This window comes from Mauremys mutica, chromosome 15 (genome assembly GCF_020497125.1).
Source record: "Mauremys mutica isolate MM-2020 ecotype Southern chromosome 15, ASM2049712v1, whole genome shotgun sequence".
Lineage (NCBI taxonomy): Eukaryota > Metazoa > Chordata > Testudines > Geoemydidae > Mauremys > Mauremys mutica.
The window spans coordinates 26,431,490-26,453,208 of record NC_059086.1 but is presented as its reverse complement, the minus strand read 5'-3'; the positions used below and the strand labels follow the sequence as shown (position 1 = coordinate 26,453,208).

The following is a 21,719-nucleotide window of genomic DNA, read 5'->3' as shown; positions in this document are numbered from 1 at the left end:
AGTAGCAACTGAAGCTGGGAGAGGCATATTGGATTGTAGTCCAGGGAAACAGAGGAGAGGGAGGAATATGTCTCTGCCAGATGGGATTTCAGAAATTACAGAAAATGCAAAGTAAAGTTATAGGGCCCAAACCCCAGCTGGTATAAATAGGTGTCACTCCACTGGAATCAATGGGACAGATCCCCAGATGGTTAAATCAGACCCCCTCCCCTGGACTCAATGGCACTATGCTGATTCACACTCTCTGACAATCTGTACCACAGTGTCCATGAGACAGGAAGAAATAGATACGGTCCAGTGTCACCAGTGACTGGACAAAGTTAGTGATGCTGGGAGACGAGACTATTCTGAGTGTAAGAGACCTGGCTGGAATTTGTAAAGAATCTTCAGGAGTTACATCCCCTGTCAATAGAACTTCGACTCTTCAGGGCCTGAATCCCTTGTGAAGATGAGATATAGGCTCTGAAATCAGTTGGGTGTTGTGACACTGAACACAGCGACGCCTAAATAGGCCTCTGTCCCTTACATTCCTTTGGTAATCCCAGCCTAGGGTTTCAGTGTAGAGGGCTGTGGGTCACTTACTGAGCTGAGATGCAGAGACAGCAGGTTCGCTCTTCTGTTGCAGATGAAGTGTAGAATAAGTAGAGATCTCCAGTGCTCTGCTGTTTAGAGATTCATAGGTCTTTGTATCCATGTCTTGCCCCCGGGGTCCCTGGAAATAAAACATGTGCACATTAACATGAAGCAAAGGGGCTGGTGTCTTTCTGAGAAAGCTGAGATTTAATGGCAGAACCCAGCTGCTCTGCAGAGAGAACAAAACTAATTCATCATTATAATTCATTCACAACAGGTGACTTTCCAAACTGGTTTAATAAATAACTGTCAGATTCAGGGATACAAAATGGCATGAACATAGTGAAAATGAACCAAATCCCTGACACATTCATCATTTTTTTAAAGTATTTGCCCAGCTCTACTGTATGTTGCAATTTCTGTCTGGTGATCTCACAGGTTTATCCAAACCAGAATTCATTAAGTCCAAATATCCCTGTGGTTTTTATCAGATGTTGTAGTATATTATTGTACACACTATAAAATACATGAATGATGTTCCATATCATGTAGCAATTTAATAGCAGAGACATAGATAGGACATCCCCAAACCCTGTAGTAGCTGTTAGACCAAATTTCCATGTAGAACCCTGCTCCTTCTGATCTAATCACTAGACCCCATGAGTCCTGATTCTCTGCTCTTACCCATTAGACCCCACTCAATTCCCAGAAGTGGGGATAGAACCAAGGAGTCCTGGCTCCCAACCCTTTATGCTTTAACCACTGGATACCACTCCCCTCCCAGAGCTGGGGATAGAACCCACAAGTCTTGGTTCCCAGCTTTCCCATTAAACACTGTTCCCCTCTCAGAGCTGGGAACAGATCCCAGGAGCAGAGTTAAGTGAATAATGGATTTTTCACTTCAGTGGTAATTCTGAAAAATCTAAACATAACTTAGTTTTGGGTTAGAACCAAAAACATTTTTATTTATTTATTTATGGCAAATTGAAAAAGCTTCCAACTCAAAACATTTTGATCATGTCCACCCTTCTCTGACCATTAGAGCAAATGCCCTTCTTAGAGCTGGCCACAGAACCCAGGAGTTCTGTCTCTCTGGTCCCACCTCTGCTGTAGCCACTAGACCCTGCTCCACTGAATCTATGGGGAAAGGGCTTCTTGACCTCACTGTGTAAAGGCCTCATCCATAGCCCACTGAGGTCAATGGGAGTCTTTCCATTGACTTCAATGGAGATTAAATCAAATCATAATCAGAAATTATACAAGGGGCCAATTTAAAAATTTTTATTTTACTAGCACTAAGGTAGTGTAAGCAAGGGGTGAGGTATTGGATATTTGCTAGGTCTCACCAAGTCTTTAATATGTTGGAACAGATATTGGGGCGAGGACTTTTAATAAACAAAAATTTACTCAGTAACTTTCTTCCCCACCAAAATTTCATAATCACTGATATTAACCCCCCTCTAAATTAGACATTAGCCAGACACAACATTTAGCTTAAGGTCCTGTAACTCTGAAGCCTGTTGGCGTTTTTGTTTCAATGGGAGCAGGATTATTTTAGGCAGGTAAACATTTGCAGTGTTGTAGCTGTATTAGCTCACCCAGCTTGTTTCTCTTAGGCAGGTAAAGTCATTGAACTGAGAATGCAAGTTTGTATTGTGATCATAAACCTGTGGGAGGAGCAAACGCCTGTGATATCCTCCACATTATTCTTTTTGTTTTGGTTTGGTTTTTTTGGTTAGTTATTTAGTTAGTTTTTAGGGGACGTTAATGACAAAATGAGCTCCAGAACCAACCGCAAATCCTGAAGATTCTTACTGGAGACCAGAGGCTATTATGGGAGAAGAACATAAGTACTACCATCCTGGGTCAGACCAAGGGTCCATCTAGCTCAGTGTCCTGTATTGGATGGTGGCTAGTATCAGAGCTTCAGGGGGAGTGTACATAACAGGGCATTTTTGGAGAGCTCCACCCTTTTCTTGTCCTCTGGCTTCTAGCAAAGATTTAGGGTCGCCCCAAGCATGTGGCTGCATCCTTGACCATCTTGGTTAATAGCCATTAATGGACCCGTCCTTCATGAACTTATCAAGTTCTTTTTTGAACCCAGTTACATTTTTGGCCACCACAACATCCACAGGTTAGGTGTGCATTGTGTGAAAAAGTACTTCTTCTTTGTATTAAACCTGCTTCCTATCAATATCATCAGGTGATCTCTGGTTTTTGTATTATGTGGAAGGGTGAATAACACTTCTCAATTCTCTTTTCCCACACCATTCATGATTTTATAGGCCTCTAGCCTCTTCCCCCTTAGTCGTCTCTTTTTACTTACTGTGTAATTGGAACATCCAGCAGATGACGCATCTGAAAAATACATATTGCATTTATAGCCATTTTTATTAGTAATTGTTCAGGTCAAATTGCATGTGAATTTTAAACATCTCTTCAATCCCTGTTATACGTGTGAGTAGTGCTGAAGGATTCAGACATCATGGGGATGATATTTCTAAAAACTGCTTTTCAGTACTTGAGCTCTGAGAGGAATAAATAGCAATTCAAACAATAAATCTACCATTTGAAGCACATGTATGGGAGAAATGATTTGGGGTGACTTTGGGATCTTTATTAGGAGGGCATCCATTTCACGAAAAATGGAACCTGGGATCATGGATTTGGATTTGGATCATGGTGGATTCTCTATCACCAGCAATTTTAAAATCAAGATTGGAAGTTTTTTCCTAAATGATCCTCTCTAGGAATTATTTCAGGGAAGTTCTCTGGCTTGTCTTATACAGGAGGACAGACTAGATGATCACAATGGTCCCTTCTGGCCTTGGAATCTATGAATCTATGACTCATTGTAATGGAACAGAATAGGCCTAGGTAATGAGCTATTGTGCCACCCGCTTTTCAGCAGAAATCCCAGCCTCCAGCCACTGCTCCTAAAGTTACATCATACTGTGACTCACAGAATATAATCATCCTCTGATCTGTAGTTAGAAATGTGTTGATGATGAGAAAAACAGTTTATACTGCAGGCTGATATTACAGTGTCCTGGGCCTGAGAATTAATTAACATACTGTCCTCATTTTCCCCATGCTTTGCCTTGAAAATCCAAATATACTAGGTGAATCAATAGGTCACCTGGGTAAGGTAATAATATGTTTGAACTTCATACCAATAAGTTTCCCTGCTGCAGTTTCGTCTGTGCTCTCCTTTGCATTTTGTTCCCTATAGAAAATGAAAGAAAAGCTACACGAGTGAATGTGGAACGTCACCTGTATTTACTGTGTTCCAACAAAAAAGGCCTGGGCTAACATCCCGTCCACCAATGTGATGCTCTGCCTTAGCGAATATGATTATGTCTCCCTCTAATGGCTGCTTTCAGCACTTACAACAGCTTACTACTTAAGATAATGGTTTTTCCTTTAGCTCAAATGGAGAGGATTATTCCACTGGCATTGCAGGGCGCAAACCGTACTGGTGACCATGGTATGTTCATATGCCTCCGATCTTTGGTGGAGGATGGAGCTCGAATCCAAATCCAGGGCTGGACCTCAGTTTCACAAACAACTCATATCTTTTTAATAGATCGAAGCAAGACTCTGGATCCAAACACATCCAGAATTTCGGATGACCCGGGTCTGAATTTTGAGGCCTGGGCCTGTTTGTCTTTAAAATCTTCAGCGGTGGATTTAAGAACATGCAAAAAACAGTAACTGACTGGGCCTTGTTTGTGGCCACACATAGTAGGTCAAACCCAGTCGTCCCTTCCAGCAGTTGGACCATGACCAGGGCCGGTGCAACCATTTAGGCGACCTAAGCGGTCACCTAGGCCAATGGTATTTGGGGGGGTGCCATTTTCTTCGGCAGTCACCGCTGGCATTTAGGCTGAGGGAGCTGGGGCAGGGGAGCGCGGGGAGGGCCGCCGGCAGCAAGTAAGAGGGGGGGGCATGCAGGGGAACTCCTCGCCTCAGCTCACCCCTGCCCTATCTCCTCCCCGAGCACGCCGTGGCTGCTTCACTTCTCCCGCCTCCCAGGCTTGCGGCACCAATCAGCTTAGGCACCGCAAGCCTGGGAGGCAGGAGAAGTGAAGCAGCGATGGCGTGCTCGTGCGCGGAGCAGGGGTGAGCTGGGGCAGGGGGGTGCCTCAGGGCGAGGGGGGGGAGCAGCCGCAAGGAGGGCACCTCAGGACAGAGGAGGGGAGCTGCCACAAGGGGGGGGCACCTCAGGGTTGGGGTGCGGGGGGGGGAGGGCGCAAGGTGGAAGTTTCGCCTAGGGCGTGAAACATCCTTGCACCCTGACCACGACACAAGATGTAAGGCCTTATTTTGCCTCAATTACCAATGGGACTGAAAATGAACTGCCTTCCACAGGCAGATTTTGTGTTCATGTATCTTCTGGAAACCCTCAAAATTTTAAGGCCAGCTTCCCAAACAGCTAATAGCACCTAGTGCTTATAAAGTGCTTTTCTTCAGTAGATCTCAAAGTGCTTTACAAAGTAAGACAGCATCATTATCCCCATTGTATAGATGGGGAAACTAAGGCATGTAGAGGGGAAATGACTCACCCATAGTCACTCAGCAGCAGAACTAGGAACAGACCCCACAGCGTCTAAGTCCCAGACTAGTGTGCTATCCACAAGGCAACACTGCCTCTCACGAGCACAGAGCTACATGAGCAAAGACCACTATTTCTGAGGTTGCTCTAGCTGGGAAAGGACCTTCACAGAGGGATTCATTTATCATGGCTACCAGATTTCCAGTGGGGTTAATCTGTGATTTGAGTCATAACCTATCTTCTTTGTTTTTCAGTCATAATCAGTGTTTGCATGAAACAGCACCTTCATCTTTAGGGCAGGGTAATTCTAAATCAAATACTATATTCTTGTAGCTACTGTCGGATGTGTTAAGAGATAGTATCCTCTTACCTTTGGTTTTTACGGTGACATGCAGCTGAAAAGGCAGAGAAAGTGTTGGTGAAATGGTCTAAATGACTCGCTACAACATTAGTAAAGAAAAAAGGGAATATAAAGCAAACCAGGTATGGGGTAAGGAGGCAGAGTCTAGGGTTCTGACCTCATCTAGATTTAGGCTAGGGCTGTGGGTGCAAGTTTCAGGTCACTCCAGATATCGGTGTGAGTTTCACCAGTTGTTCTCATAAGAATTTAGTCCAAAATGTCACAAATTTCACAAAAGAAATTGGGCTTGTGAAATTTCTGATTTCTCAGGCCAAATCAGAGACAGATCCCCTTCTGGGTTAGGCTCTTTCCACAAATCAAAGCTGTAGGGACAGATTCCAAACTGGCAATTTGCAATCAAGTTACTTCACCTCAAAGCTACAGTTCATGCTGATTGCAGTTGGCCAGAATGTAACCCATTCCTGGCATTCAGCTTTATTCATGTGATAAACAAAATCCAGCCCAAACCTCCTCCCTTAACCTTTCTGCTCTCAGGGCTCCTCCGCAAGGACTGCTCAGTTCACACCCTATATCATCTCTTTCTAGAGCCACTCACACTTCTGTTCCATCTAGGTGGGGTAAAAAGCCCCTTGCAACAGTGAATCAGAAAGATGCACTGATGTTTTGTAGCAGAATCTTCACCTGCTAACAGGTGGAATTTTCAGGCCAATGATGCCAGAATATTATAGGATTCAAATCATAAACCCCTGAATTTGGGCTGGATTCACATCTGAAGTTTTGATTTTGGCCCTTCTCTAAAAGAAAAGTCCTGCAAACATCTAACAGTGATTTTATCCTGGCTCCCTGATTCAGAACATTATGGAATCTGGGGATTTCTTCTGAAGTTTGTCTTATCTACCTTCTAGCAGGTGTAGGTGTTTACATACCTTTCGTTATTACTAGATACAGAACCAAGCACAGACCCAAAGTGGTAGGAATTGTAATTCCAAGTATCATTTGCAGTCCTAGAAAACCAAAGCAACATGACTATTTATAGAAAACAATAATATTAGACAGAAATAAAAGGAAAGAGAATCTAGAATACATTGAAGATGGCTGGCCCCTCAACAGCTAGACCAAAAATAAGTATCTAATATTATAGAGATGTCTGTCACAGGCCACTCACTGAATGATAGAATGAATTTTTAGAGTGACTCAGACACCAGAATTTCATTCTGTGGGAAATTCTAACATTTCAAAATTTATTTTCATTCCAGAATGGAACAAAAAGCCACAAATTTTAAATTTCCTGCAAAAAGAAAATTGCTAAAAATATTGATTCTAAACTACTGAAATATTTTGCTTTGATAATGTTAAATGATATTGTTTTTGTTAAGGTAAAAGATAGGTTGAATCATTGTAATATATTCAGTATAATATTAAATACAAATCATATAAATAAAATATGTTAAAATCAATATGTATTTATATTTATACTATAATGTTCATATCATTAATATAAAGTGAAAGTCAAAATGATTAATCTGGACGTTTTCCCTTCAAAATGTCATCAGAACTGATACTTTCCCATGAAACATTCTGATTTTGACAAATCAGAATTTTTCAATTAAAAATTGTTCTGTATTTTTGTTTTGTTTTGTTTCAACCAGCTCTATTTGTTTTCATGTTCCCATTTACAAATATCCTGAAATATGGGACACTCACTATGCGCTGCTGGGGACAGAAAACAAAAAAACAACAGGCCAGATTAAACTTTGACCTTTCCATCAGCAGTACCAGGAGGCCAGTGATTTATTGTTGGTTTCAACCCAGTCTGCAAAGAGCAAGGAGATAACTCAAGCTACAGCTGCTACTACATCTGGTACTCTTTCTGACAGGCTGTCAGGGTTCCCTCCCCACTGAACTTTAGGGTACAGATGTGGGGACCCACATGAAGACCCCCTAAACTTATTTCTACCATCTTAGGTTAAAAACTTCCCAAAGCACAATTTCTCTTTTGTACCTTGGATTAGTAATGCTGCCATCACAAAGTGATTTAAACAAACATCTAGGGAGGGCCACTTGGAGCCCTACCTTCCCCAAATATCCCCCCAAGACCCTATACCCCCTTTTCTGGGCAGGCTTGAGAATAATCCCCAAGCCCCTACATCCCTTTCCTTGGGATATTTGAGAATAATATCCTCACCAATTGGTACAGGACGGATCCCATAGCACTGTATACAGAAAGGTGGTCACCTTCCCTTTATATTCATGACACAGGCACTTAGCACAGGTGGACATTTACATTGTAACCTGGCAAAGTCAGGTGGGAGGCCTAAGGAGAGTTCAGAAGCTGATGACTGGAGTGTGAGTGCCTTGCCTGCCCCCTGTTGAGTGGACAGAACCAATTCAGTAGCAGTGTCATCCAGGTGTCTCTTCATTGGAAGATTATCTATGCATATTCTGGGCCCAGTTCTGTACCAGACCAGATCTGGCTGGAGGTTCTAGCACTGGAAACTCTGCTGGGGACGGATGCTGTGGCAGCCCAAATTGGCCACAAGGTCCTTTTTTCTGGTTCAGAGTGATCCAGGAAGGCTTTAACTCAAGCCCTCCCCTTAGAGCTCCCGCTAGCAGAGCTACCATGGAGCACTCTGGTGGAAGCTGGGGGTTGGGGAAACACCATCTGCCCTCCCTTGAGGTGAATCGTGCCGGGGAACAGTCTCACTGTGGGAATGGCTGTGGTGGTGATTTATACCCCATTGCACCAGGCTAACTGAATACAGCCCATTCAATGGATGTCCTGTATGTATACTCTTCAAGAAGATGGGAGGTGAGTGAGAGGAAAAAATAACAGCTCCTACAGGAAGGAGCTCTCCTTTTCTGGAATTCACATCCTAGGGGGCACTGGAGAAGTCTCCTAAATCATGAGTGAATAACATGATTTACCATGGGGAGAGGTCATCTCTGGATCACGACTGCTGGAATTGGTGGTTTTATCTGTTCAAAAATTACAAGAGCAGAAAGTGTTAAAGCAAAAGCAGGAAATCCTCTTAGATATGCTAACACTGAAGCAGTCGCTTGTTTTCCATGTTGGGGAAGAGAGTAACAAATCATTGGTCTGAAATGTAAAGAGACCCTCATAGTTAGGCTTGGCAGAATCTGATTTTTTTTAAATAATTTCATCCAACAATATCAATATTTACTTTGAAGCATTTTTATACTTATCCATTTACATTTTCACAGTTGCACCAAATTATGGGTGTTAAGCATGTATTTCTATTGTTACCGTTTAAATTTTCACTGTTACAAGAAATTATGGGGAAGGATCAGACATAAATACTGATATTCAAAAAGTTAAAGCTTTATACCATTGAAACACAAATTGTCAACATATTGTGGCAAATTGCCAGCACTATTGTGATGGGTCTCACGCTTTCTATTCTTTAGGGGGGGGTTCAGGCCACCAGTTCTTGCCCCTAAATTGGAATATTAATTGCCCCACTAGTGTCCTGGAGGAAGGGAGTGGAGAGGGAGGGACCTGGGCCCGCCCTCTACTCCAGGTCCCACCCCAGGGGCCCTGAGAATAGTGGTGAAGCACTTGAACTGATGGTTCCTTCCCCTGGGCTACTTCCCTCTCCGGCCCTTCAGCTTGTGGGGGGCTTCCTGCCCTCCCTCTGCACAAGCCAGGTGCCCCTTACCTAGGTCTAGGACTTCTTAGCCCACCGTAGCACTTCTCCAAACTGTCCTCTGCTTCCCTTCAAACTGTTCTCTGCTCCAGCACCAATCCTTTCTGCTCCTACTCCCACACTGTCTGATTGAAGCAGGGGTTTTTTATCATGTAACTGACTGCAGGTGCTCTAATTGGCTTCAGGTGCTCTAGTTAATCTATAGCAAACTTTCTTTCCCTTACAGGGAATAAGGCTCCCTTCTAACTCTCTCCTGCTGTCTTCTGGCCATGCTGTATCACAATATATACAGTAAATATGCTTCAATCAAACTCTAATAAGTTCTGAAGGAGCATTTTTCCTACTTTATCTATGTAAATTTTGACATTATCAATGAAAATATTTATTTAATCTATTTGCGTGTGTGTATATGGTGAAATCAACATTTACTGACATTTACTGATAAAAATCTAATCCTTTAATCCTAATCTACTACTACTCATACAGTGCACGGAAACTCTGAATTACCTACTCATGAGATTTGGACATTTTGAAATTTCTTTTTTGCTCCTATGTGGAAAAAGGGATTTTAAAAAATTCCTATAAACTGGAAATTCTGAACATTTTGGATTTGAGAAAGGCTTGTGTTGGAATTTTGAAATTTTGTTTCAGATTTTTGAAATTTCATTTTGGAGTATCAAGACTTTGTTTTGGAATTTATTTTATTTTGTTTCATTTTTATATTATTTTTACATAATTACATGACATTTTGCGCTACTCCTATGTCTACTGACAAGTCATTATATAACAAGATAATAGTTGAAAAATTGTATTATTTTTATTTTATTCTAAAATCATTAAATTTTCAGAATAGAGAGGGGTAACTAGTGGTGTTCCCAAGGGTCAGTCCTAGGACCAATCCTATTCAACTTATTCATAAATGATCTGAAGAAAGGGGTAAACAAAGTGGCAAAGTTTGCAGATGACACTAAACTGCTCAAGATAGTTAAGACCAAAGCAGACTGTGAAAAACATCAAAAAGATCTCACAAAACTAAGTGATTAGGCAACAAAATGGCAAATGAAATTTAATGTGGATAAATGTAAAATAATGCACATTGGAAAAAATAACCCCAACTATACATACAATATGATGGGGGATAATTTTGCTACAATTAATCAGGAAAAAGATCTTGATCTTAATCGGGATAGTTCTCTGAAGACATCCATGCAGTGTTCAGCGGCAGTCAAAAAAGCAAACAGGATGTTAGGAATCATTAAAAAAGGGATAGAGAATAAGACAGAGAACATCTTATTGCCTATATATAAACCCATGGTATGCCCACATCTTGAATACTGTGTACAGATGTTGTCCCCTCATCTCAAAAAAGATATACTGGCATTAGAAAAGGTTCAGAAAAGGGCAATTAAAATTATTAGGGGTTTGGAACAGGTCCCATGTGAGGAGAGATTAAAAAGGCTGGAACTTTTCAGCTTGGAAAAGAGAAGACTAAGGGGGGATATGATAGAGGTATATAAAATCATGAGTGGTGTGGAGAAAGTGAATAAGGAAAAGTTATTTACTTGTTCCCATAATATAAGAACTAGGGGCCACCAAATGAAATTAATGGGCAGAAGGTTTAAAACAAATAAAAGGAAGTTCTTCTTCACTCAACGCACAGTCAACCTGTGGAACTCCTTGCCTGAGGAGATTGTGAAGGCTAGGACTATAAAAGGGTTTAAAAGAGAACTGGATAAATTCATGGAGGTTAAGTCCATTAATGACTATTAGCCAGGATGGGTAAGGAATGGTGTCCCTAGCCTCTGTTCGTCAGAGGATGGAGATGGATGGCAGAAGAGAAATCACTTGATCATTACCTGCTAGGTTCACTCCCTCTGGGGCACCTGGCATTGGCCACTGTTGGAAGACAGGATACTGGGCTAGATGGACCTTTGGTCTGACACAGTATGGCCATTCTTATGTCCTTATTAAGGGCAACTGCTACTTAGTACTGATTGGAACAGCTTTTCTTCTTTTTTAGATAAAGTGTCTCCTGTCTGTGTCACAATGAAAGAGTTTGAATGAAACTCTAAAAATCTAAAATGAAATTATGATTTTTTTTTGTTTTGATTCAAATGGAAAAGAAAAAGACATTTCAGAATGTTGAAATCCCATGAACTGGTAATTCTGAGTTTCAATCAGATCTTTACATTTCAAAACAAACAAAACTCATTTAATTTTTTTTTCTACAGGAATTTTCATCAAATGTGACACATTTTGAAATGTTTCAGTTTAGATGGAAATGTCATTTTCTGTCAAAAAAACATTTAAATGAAAAATCTTTGACCAGCTCAGTTCCCTCAGCACTAGAATTCATAGGGGCATGTAAAGTGTAAATCTGGCCCTGCTCAGAACTAGATGTCATAGCCACTCAAGAGCCTCCCACGTGGAAGTGGTGAGCTCCAGGAATTAGCAGACCTGGATTCCAACCTTGGCTTTGCCACCAACCTGATTTATGATCTTAAGCAACTCCATTCCCCTCTCCGTGCCTCAGTTTCCCAATAACATTCACTGTCCTGTTTGAAGTGCTACAAGATCTACAGATGGGAAGTGCTATACAACAGCTAAGCCTGATTAAAAATATATCCAAATTCAGTATACAACTCTGTGGTCCTAATTCTGCGGTCAGTGACGGCCTTTAAAATAATGCACAAAGGTGGGCAAATAATAGGGCTTGTTATTCACTGAATATGTCATATAAAATATTTCACAAAAATAGTTAATTAAATAATTGGAGGACTCTATCTGACCTGCCCTATCGAGAAGCTGGAACATCTCTCATCATGGGAGTATCTAAGTAATTTTAAATGTAGTCTGATGACACATCTCTGACAGAGCATAGGGAAATATTATTTCTTCCTTTTATGGATTGAGACATCAGATGTATTAAAAAATTTCCATTGGGGGATTTAAACCAACCTGGCTTGAAGCTATAGCCACTGCTTTAAGCACAGAGCCATCCTTTGCCCAGCAGAAATCCTAGTGAATATTTTTCACATAATAGATTGGCAAAATATCACAAAAGTAATTGGAAAAATGACTCAAATATTACTCAACCAGCTCTGTAGTTTTCAACCCTCCTCTGAAGCACCCAGCATTGTGCATTGTTGAAGAGGAGATCCCAGAGTACATGGACATTTCAGACCCAGTCCTGCAAAACAGCTGAGTGATGAGTGAGAAATATTCACTCTCATGGCAATTAAATGTTCTCTGCATCGCACCAACCACACTGAGCTCCTCTGAGGAACAAATACTCGCTGTGCTCCAGTTCTGAAACTCTCGTGAACCAACAGTGCAATGCTAAGTGTCCCCATTGAAAGAGTTGCTTGCAGGAGGAAGAGGTGTAGGAATGGGCCCTGTGTTACCACAGTATACTACTAAACAAAATACTAAACAATGGAAGCATTTGTATCCTCCGCACAATGGACGCCTCCTCACCTGTGACGCTCAAGTAGCGGGTGATGCTGAGGTGAGAACTCCGCACTTGGTTATGGAGGCCTTTGTGCTGATACCCACAGGAATAGTTGCCCGAACTCTGCCCAGACACATGATGAGGAAAGTCAAAGGACAATTTCCCTGGCACAGCTGGTTTCCGGGTCATTTCCTTGCCATCCTTGCAAAGGAAAGCGAAGCTCACGGGGGCATCCGAGGGGGTGAGACATCGATAGAGAACAGTGTCATCCACATAAGCCGATGACATGTCCAGATATAGTTCAGGAGCAGGGAGATCCCCTGGAAAAATAGAGACCATAAAACATCCAACAAGAGTGATTTTCCTTTCCAATGATTAGAGCCTAATCCAGTTCCTGTGGAAGAGAAAGGGCCCAACCCAACTTGGGGCCTGGATTGGGTCTGTAGAGTCCTGATTTTCAAAAGTCCTGAGCACACAGGGCTTGAAATGAAATCCTTGGGATCTGCAGGGACTCAGTGCTAGACCTGAGCTTATAATTGATTTTTGGTTTTGACAAGAAAACTGAAAAATTTGGGGGGAAAATAGTTCAGTTTGAACCAAAGCTGAATTTTCATTTTGCTTTTTTCGCTCTTTAAAAAACAAACAAAAACAAACAAATTTCTTTTGGGTAAAATCAAGGTTTTTTTCATTTTTTTGTTTCATTTTGGGTTATTTTTTGGTATTTTTCAACTCGCCTTTTTTTCTTAAACTAGCTAACTTTTGAAACAAAATGCCATTTCAAAATAAAAAGATGACATGAACCATTTCAACTTTTTATTTTTTTAAAAAAATTTTTGGGGGCTAAAATTGCTCACTGAGTTCAACCCAAATTTGCAGGCAGATTCCGTGTCCCAGTGAATTTGCTGTTCACTGAAGAAAATTCACCTAATTCTAATCAGCATCTTGAACAATGAGCCTCTGCAGATCCCATGGACTTCATTTAAAGCTGTGGCTATTCAACACTTTTGAAAAACAATTTCATTAGTGTGATGATCAAAAAAGGGGCTTACACACTGTGGTGATGAGAATGGTATAATAACCTATAAAGACTAGACTAGAATAGCTGGTCAAGATTGCACAATTATCATGGTGAAATTTACAAAATCTGAGATTCTTTTTTGTGATTTTCAGGGATATCCCAGTTACATTGTTTAAATCTGCCATAGCTTAGCTGAAGTAAGTTCTCTGTTTCCAGGTCTCTCATATAGCTATTCACACAAGTACAATGTAGGTATGAAGCTCTATCAGATCAGAAAGGCAGCATTTTACAATCACTTTTCTCAGGGTTAAACTATGACACAAGATGCAGGTAGTGGAGAAGCAGGGACAGTGGCTGTCATTGGGCCACTCTACAATCACACAGATGTAGCTGTGGTCAGAAAAGGATGGCACAAATACAAAAGGCAGCCCTGTTTTCATAGTCAACTCAAGTCAGTGCTCACCTGATGAGGAAATGCAGTTGGAGGCCGGCTGCTGCTGGGATGTAAAACTCAAAGCTTTGGGAGAAAAAATAAAGTTACTTTAGGGAAAAACAGCATCATTTTCCCTTTCATCTGAAAAGGATTCATAGCTGCAGAATTTCCATAAGGTGCCAATTCAGTTAAGTTTGTGGACGAGGCTGGAGAACCTTTGCTGGGGCATTCCTGGAACTGTCTCCCTGGAGACAACACTTAGATGTGATGGGAAAGTTTGTGTGTCCTGTTTCATGACACACAAACAGAGAAATTAGATAACGTCATAATATTCTTGTTGGAAGGTTGCAACGTTATATCATTTATTTCTTAGAATCCAGAATCTTAATACACAAGAACCAAAAACAGAGGGAAAAAGCAGGCTGCTCCCTGAGGCAGAAAGGCCCAACTCACCCCACCTTGCTCTGGGCTTTGTCTTTACAGACTGATTGCTGCGGGACTCAAATTGCACACTTCCCTACAGATCCCACTGTCTGCAATCAGGACCAGGAAAAACCCCTGACATTTTAAATAACAGCCATAATTTTAGCAGAATTTTCAATGTGCCACACTAGGAACCAGACAAAAAGTAGCACACTGGTCCTCCACCTTGGTGGCTGAGCAAGAAGCCAACCTAGCCTCATAAAAGAGTTAAGCTATAGAAACACAAGGGAGCCATTCCAGCACACCGCACAACAGATAAGGAGAGCAGGGCCTTGTTCGTGCCTGAACAGCACAGAACAGTTTGTGAGGCAAGCTCTCAGCTCTGCAGAAGCATATAACAGCTCTGTCTATGACAGGACAATTTTACTCATACTTTTCTTAAGGGGGAAACAAAGCCCAGTACTCACAAACAAGCCACAGGCACAGTGCAAGAATCATTGGTGGAATCAACATTTATTCAACTGCCTTCAAATTCTGCAGCGGCTTCTGCTCCCCAAGAACAAAGGGATCTGCTCTAAATCTTCTCCAAGTCCTTGGATCTCAGACAAAGGACTAGCTCTGTTCTCCAGTCTCCTCTCTGTCTGCTGCTCCTCACAGCCCAGAAGCTGCAGTGACTTGGTGCTGCGGGTCACCTTCTTCTCTGCAGGATTCAGGCCAACGGGAAGCCACAGCTGGTCGCTGCTGTGTTCTGCTTTGCTCCTTGAGGTTTAAATGCTCTCTCCAGTGACCTCTCTCTTCTGCTCCTCAGGTTTAAATAGGGGATGAACTGCAGTGACTCTCCTGAATCGTTGTTGCCCTGCACCTGCTGCTGTGTTTGCATCTGGGCAAAGGGCTGCTAAAAGAGGATGGTAATGTTTCACACTCACTTTGTACTGGTGCAAATGACAGCACAAGGATCAGGATATCAGAAAATCAGGCTCCCTGTTCCCAGACCATCTCTGCTAATTCTGGTCTAGGTAAAGGGGAAACTGCAGTCCCCAGCTGCTCTCCCTGTTCTCTTGCTATGGTCAAGCCAGCAAATAAGTGGCAGCTGCTCTCAGCTGAGTGGTTGTTTCTGTTCCTTTGCACTAAAATAGACAGAAAGCCACAGCGCTCTAGTGTCTCCACTTCTCTGCTGTCTGTGTGAGCCAGAAAGGGAGGCCGCTATCTCGGGATGAGAATAGAAACAGCTTTTCACCATCGGAGACTGAGACGAGGCTCCATTCGTTAGGGGTCAAATTTCCCCAACCTCAGGCCCAGGCACCACTTAGATGGTGTGCCCATGACCTGCCAGCATGGGCACATCTGTGAAGGTGGGAGCATCTCATTGGTCTATAGAGTGAGACTCTAATATTCTTACCAGTCTCTTCTAATGTCTTATTTACACAATGTAACATTTGCTTCTGTTTTGTGAGCGTACGTTGAACAGGAGCTTCGTTGAGCTGTGCCCAGTGCCACCGAGGGCTCTGGTTTCAGTGAATCTAGCTCCCTGCAAGGGTATAAGTGGGCCCAGCTATTCCCTCCAATGTGTGCTGCCTTGTTTCCCCTCAAGCATTACCAGGCACGACCTCAACATGGAATTTATTTCCAATTGAACTGCCCATTCCCTCACTTCTGACGTTCCTCACAATCTTATAGATCATAGAATCATAGATTATTAGGGTTGGAAGGGACCTCAGGAGATCATCTAGTCCAACCCCCTGCTCAAAGCAGGACCAATCTCCAAATCAGCCCCCTCAAGGATTGAACTCACAACCCTGGGTTTAACAGGCCAATGCTCAAACCACTGAGCTATCCCTTTCCCCCTTCTGGGCTTCTCTGGGCTTGGCTATTCTGAGAAGAGTCACAGAGGTCCAGGCCAAAAGGAGTCACCAGATTATCCAGTTTGACCTCCTGTATATCATAGGCCACCAGTTCCACCCAGCACCAGCACACTAAACCCAATAAACAAAATCAGGCGAAAGTATTACAGTCTGCAAGAGACTTAGAAAGTTGTGTGCCACAGGCAGACAATAGGAAGGATAGGGGTGCATCAGCGCCCAAGTCTGCTGCAATGGCTGGGAACTGATTAGGTGAGAAATACCCAGATAGTCCCAGCAAGCAACCCTCACCCCACACTGCAGAGGAATGCAAAAAACAAAAACCAACCAATCCCCACCACCAAATCCCTGGCAAATCCCTGGCAATGTGATCCGGAGAAAATTCCTTCCTGACCCCATATGTTACAGCTCGCTAGACCCTGAGCATATTGTGCCATCTGCCTTTTTTGCTACTTCACTGTTCACTCCCCTTTACAGATAATTAATAAACATATTAAACAACAGAGGGCCTAGTACAGACCCTTTAGGCACCCTCTATTCTCCTTAATTGATCATTCAGTCCTATTCTTTCTATCTTTGAGCCAGTTTCTGTGCCATGACAGAACTTTGCCTCTCACCCAATGATTACTTAGTTGTAGGGCTGTCAAGCGATTAAAAAGAATCATCAAGATTAATTGCATGATTAGAAAAACTTAATCACAATTAATCACACTGTTAACAATAAAATACCATTTATTTAAATATTTTTGGATGTTTTATATATTTTCAAATGTATTTATTTCAGTTACAACACAAAATAAAAAAGTGTACAGTGCTCACTTTATATTTATTTTTTATTATAAATATTTGCACTGTAAAAAAACAAAATAAATATTATTTTTCAATTCACCTAATACAAGTACTGTAGTGCAATCTCTTTGTCATGAAAGTTGGACTTACAAATGTAGAATTATGTACAAAAAATGCATTCAAAAATAAAACAATGTAAAATTTTAGAGTCTGCAAGTTCACTCAGACCTACTTCTTATTGAGCCAATTGCTAAGACAAACAAGTTTGTTTACATTTGCAGGAGATAATGCTGCCTGCTTCTTGTTTACAATGTCACCCGAAAGTGAGAACACGTGTTTGCATGGCACTGTTGTAGCCAGCATTGCAAGATATTTACATTCTAGATGCGCTAAAGATTTGTATGTCCCTTCATTCTTCAACCACGATTCCAGAAGACATGCATCCATGCTGATGATGGATTCTGCTCAATAACAATCCAAAGCAGTGCAGATTAATGCATTTTCATTTTCATCATCTGAGTCAGATCCCATCTGCAGAAGGTTGATTTTCTTTTTTGGTGATTCAGGCTCTGTAGTTTCTGCATCACAGTGTTGCTCTTTTAAGACTTCTGAAAGGATGCTCCACACCTCATCCCTCTCAGGTTTTGGAAGATACTACAGATTCTTAAACCTTGGGTCGGTTAGAAATCTTACATTGGTACCTTCTTTGCATTTTGTGAAATCTACAGTGAAAGTGTTCTTAAAACAAATATGTGCTGGGTCATCATCTAGCCTGGTGGTTTGGGCATTGGCCTGCTAAACCCAGGGCTGTGAGTTCAGTCATTGAGAGGGATCTGGGTCAAAAAAAAAGGTTGGGGATTGGCCTTGCTTTAAGGGCCACATGAAGCCTAGTACATTGGCCTGAGGGCCGCATTACTGACACCTCCCCCACACCATCCTTGGCCCCGCCCCCACTCCACCCCTTCCATGAAGCCCCTCCCCTGACCTGCCTTGTCCCACCCCTTCCCCGAAATCCCCACTCCAAATCCATCCCCTCCCTGCCCCCAGGGGGTGCAGGAGGGGTATGGCAGGAGCTCAGGGCAGGGGATTGGGGTGCAGGAGGGGTGCAGCAGTGGGTTGGCGTTTGGGGTGCAGGAGGGCTGGGGCAGGGGGCTCAGGGAAGGGGGCTGGGGTGCAGGAGTGGTGCGGGGTGCAGCAGGAGGTCCGGGTGCAGGGTACAGCAGGGGGTTGCAGTGCAGCAGGGGGCTCAGGACAGTGGGTTGGGGTGTAGGAGGGGTGTGGCAGGAGGTCGGGGCAGGGGGTTTGACTGCAGGAGGAGTTCAGGGTGCAGGCTCTGTCCGCCTGTCCACCCGCCCAGCCCCCACGCTGCTCCAGGAAGTGGCTGGAATGTGGGGGAGCAGGGGCACGGGGTGTATGTGTGGCTCTTGCTTCAGGCACCGCCCCCAGCATCTCCCATTGGCCGGGAACAGGGAACCGTGGCCAATGGGAGCTGCTAGAGGAGGTGCCTGAAGCAACATCAACACACACCCCTGTGCCCCTTCTCCTTCTCCTTCTCCGTCTGCTTCCTGGAGCAGCACGGGGGCAGGGCACGCAGGGGGGATCCTGCCCTGCCCCCAGTGCGCATCAGGCCAAAGCCGCTCTAAGTAAATGCTGGAGGAGAATGGGGGAGCTGCGAGGACCTCGTGGGCTGCAGAAAATAACCTTGTTTGAGACCCCTGGACTAGATGTTCTCCTGAGGTCCCTTCCAACCCTGATATTCTCTGACTGCTAAAACTTGAAATATATGGCAGAATGCAGGTAAAACAGAGCATCAAGACATACAATTCTTCCCCAAGGAGTTCAGTCACAAATTTTAGTAACACACTATTTTTTTTAACGGGCATCATCAGCATGGAAGCATATCTTCCGGAATGGTGTCCGAAGCATGAAGGTCCATATGATTGTTTAGCATATCTGACAAGTAAATACCTTGCAATTCCAGCTACAAAAGTGCCATGCAAATGCCTGTTCTCACTTTCTGGTGACATTGTAAATAAGAGGAGAGCTGCACTATTTCCTGTAAATATAAACAAACTTGTTTGTCTAAGAGATTGTCTGAACAAGTAGGACTGAGTGGAGTTGTAAGCTCTGAAGTTTTACATTGTTTTGAGTGCAGTTATGTAACAAAAAAAATTCTACATATGTAAGTCGAATCTACATTCACAATGAAGACATTGCACTACAGTACAGTAAGTATGAGGTGAATTGAAAAATACTATTTCTTTTATTATTTTACTGTGAAAATATTTGTAATCAAAAATAATATACACCTTGATTTCAATTACAGCACAGAATACAATGTATAAGAAAATGTACAAAATTATCCAAAACATTTAATACATTTCAATTGGTATTCTTTTGTTTAACAGTGCAATTAAAACTATGATTAATAGTGATTAATTTTTTAAAGTGCAATTAATTTTTTTGAGTCAATCACGTGAGTTAACTGAAATTAATCGATAGCCCTACTTAGTTTCTTTGCTAACCACCTAAAAGGGACTTTGTCAAAGGCTACAGAAAGGCCAAATAAATTATATTAATTGGTTCTCCTTTATCCACTATCTAGTGGATTAGAAAGACATGCTACTCCATTGCAGAAGCCATGCTGGCTAGTCCCTACCATGTCATGATCATGAAGGTGGCCTATAATTCTATGTATAATTATAATTTCCACCTATATAACCAGGAAAGAAAGTAAGGCTCACTGGTCTATTACACCCAGATCATCTAAATGTAAATGTCTACATCTAGGAACAAAGAATGTCGGCCATATTTATAGGATGTGGGGGGCTCTTTCCTGGGAAGCAGTGACTGAAAAAGATTTTGGGATCATGGTGGATAATCTTAGAATCATAGAAGATTAGGGTTGGAAGAGACTTCAGGAGGTCATCTAGTCCAACTGCTGCTCAAGGCAGGACCAACACCAACTAAATCATCCCAGCCAGGGCTTTGTGAAGCCAGGCCTTAAAAACCTCTAAGGATGGAGGGGGGAGGGATAGAGTGGTTTGAGCATTAGCTTGCTAAACCCAGGGTTGTGAGTTCTAATCCTTGAGGGGGCCACTTAGGGATCTGGGGCAAAATCAGTACTTGGTCCTGCTAGTGAAGGCAGGGGGCTGGACTTGATGACCTTTCAAGGTCCCTTCCAGTTCTAGGAGATAGAACTTCATGGAGATTCCACCACCTCCCTAGGTAACCCATTCCAGTGCTTCACCACCCTCCTAATGAAATAATGTTTCCTAATATCCAACCTAGACCTCCTCCACTGCAACTTGAGATCATTGCTCCTTGTTCTGTCATCTGCCGCCACTGCTGCCTTCTCTCTTTAGGAGACATCCAAGACTGAAATAGTAAGGGTGCTATTGGATTGGCAGAGCTATGTGGAAGAAACTTGCAAAAGTCCTGTTTCCAGATAACACCATGTTTTATCTAGTTCTACTGCCATTCTTCTTTTGAGAGCACTAAATTAACTTGCCCTTCCTTCCACCAAATATACGCTTTTCTAATGGTTCCTCAAATATTTTCTTGCCTTCAAAAATGTGCTTTTCTCTGCCTGACATCAATTTCTCCCCCTTCATAGAATCATAGAAGATTAGAGTTGGAAGAGACCTCAGGAAGTCATCCAGTCCAATCCAGTCCAATCCTCAAAGCAGGACCAACACCAGCAGGACCAATAATCAGCTGAACATGAGCTCCCAGTGCAATGCTATGGCCAATAGGGCTAATGTGAACCTTGGATGCAAAAATGGGGAATCTTGAATAGAAATAGAGAGGTTATTATATCTCTACATTTGGCGGCAGTGCGACTGCTGCTGGAATACTGTGCCCAGTTCTGGTGTCCACAATTTAAGAATAATGTTGAAAAATTGGAGAGGGGTCAGAGAAGAGTCCTGAGAATTAGAAAACATGTCTAATAGTGTGAGACTCAAGGAGCTCAATCTCTTTAGTTTAACAAAGAGAAAGTCAAGAGGTGACTTGATTACAGTCAATGAGTCCCTGCATGGGGAACAAATATTTACTAATCTAGCTCGTCAATCTAGCAGAGAACAGTCTAAGACGATCTAATGGCTGGGAGTTAAAGCTCAACTAATTCAGACTGGAAATAAGGTATGAATGTTTAACAGTGAGAGTAATTAACCACTGAAACAATTTACCAAGGTTTGTGGTGGATTCTCCATCATTAACAATTTTAAAATCCAGATTGGATGTTTTTCTGAAAGATCTGCCCTAGGAATTATTGTGGGGAAGTCCTCTGTCCTGTGTTCTACAGGAGGTCACACTAGATAATCACAGTGGCCCCTTCAGGCCTTGGAATCTATGAATCTATGATCACAATGGTCCTTTCAGGTCTCTGTCGTGTCCTACCCAGGGATGGTAATTTGCTGCTCTTTGAGGACCTGATCCTGAACCCATTGAAGGCAGTTGAGTCTTTCCATTGATTTCAGTAAGCTTTAGATAAGGCCCTAATTTATCAGCTTCCTCCAGAAACTCCTCTTTTGACCCCTCCAGGTCTGACGCTGCCTCGTCTTCACTGTGATACCTGAAAAGAGTGGGTG

At 42.6% G+C, this 21,719-nt stretch overlaps 1 protein-coding gene across 1 annotated transcript; it reads right to left on the bottom strand.

Moving 5' to 3' along the window:
* Positions 1-574: 574 nt before the first annotated feature.
* On the bottom strand, positions 575-12,893 carry LOC123350573. The gene is made up of 7 exons (XM_044989207.1): positions 12,632-12,893; positions 8,415-8,465; positions 6,416-6,493; positions 5,499-5,523; positions 3,747-3,799; positions 2,900-2,931; positions 575-712 (listed from the first exon to the last, which is right to left on the bottom strand). Exons 1-7 carry the CDS (start codon positions 12,891-12,893, stop codon positions 575-577), a joined length of 639 nt encoding a protein of 212 aa, XP_044845142.1.
* Between the last annotated feature and the right edge of the window lie 8,826 nt (positions 12,894-21,719).

Bases quoted from the DNA above. Each gene is read 5' to 3' on its own strand.
- LOC123350573 (XM_044989207.1), bottom strand. From the start codon at position 12,893: ATGTCATCGGCTTATGTGGATGACACTGTTCTCTATCGATGTCTCACC. The intron at 3,800-5,498 runs GTAAGAGGATAC...CATTTTCTATAG, and splicing joins TGTCACCGTAAAAACCAAAG to GGAACAAAATGCAAAGGAGA. The intron at 713-2,899 runs GTAAGTAAAAAG...TTTTATTTCCAG, and splicing joins CTGGATGTTCCAATTACACA to GGACCCCGGGGGCAAGACAT.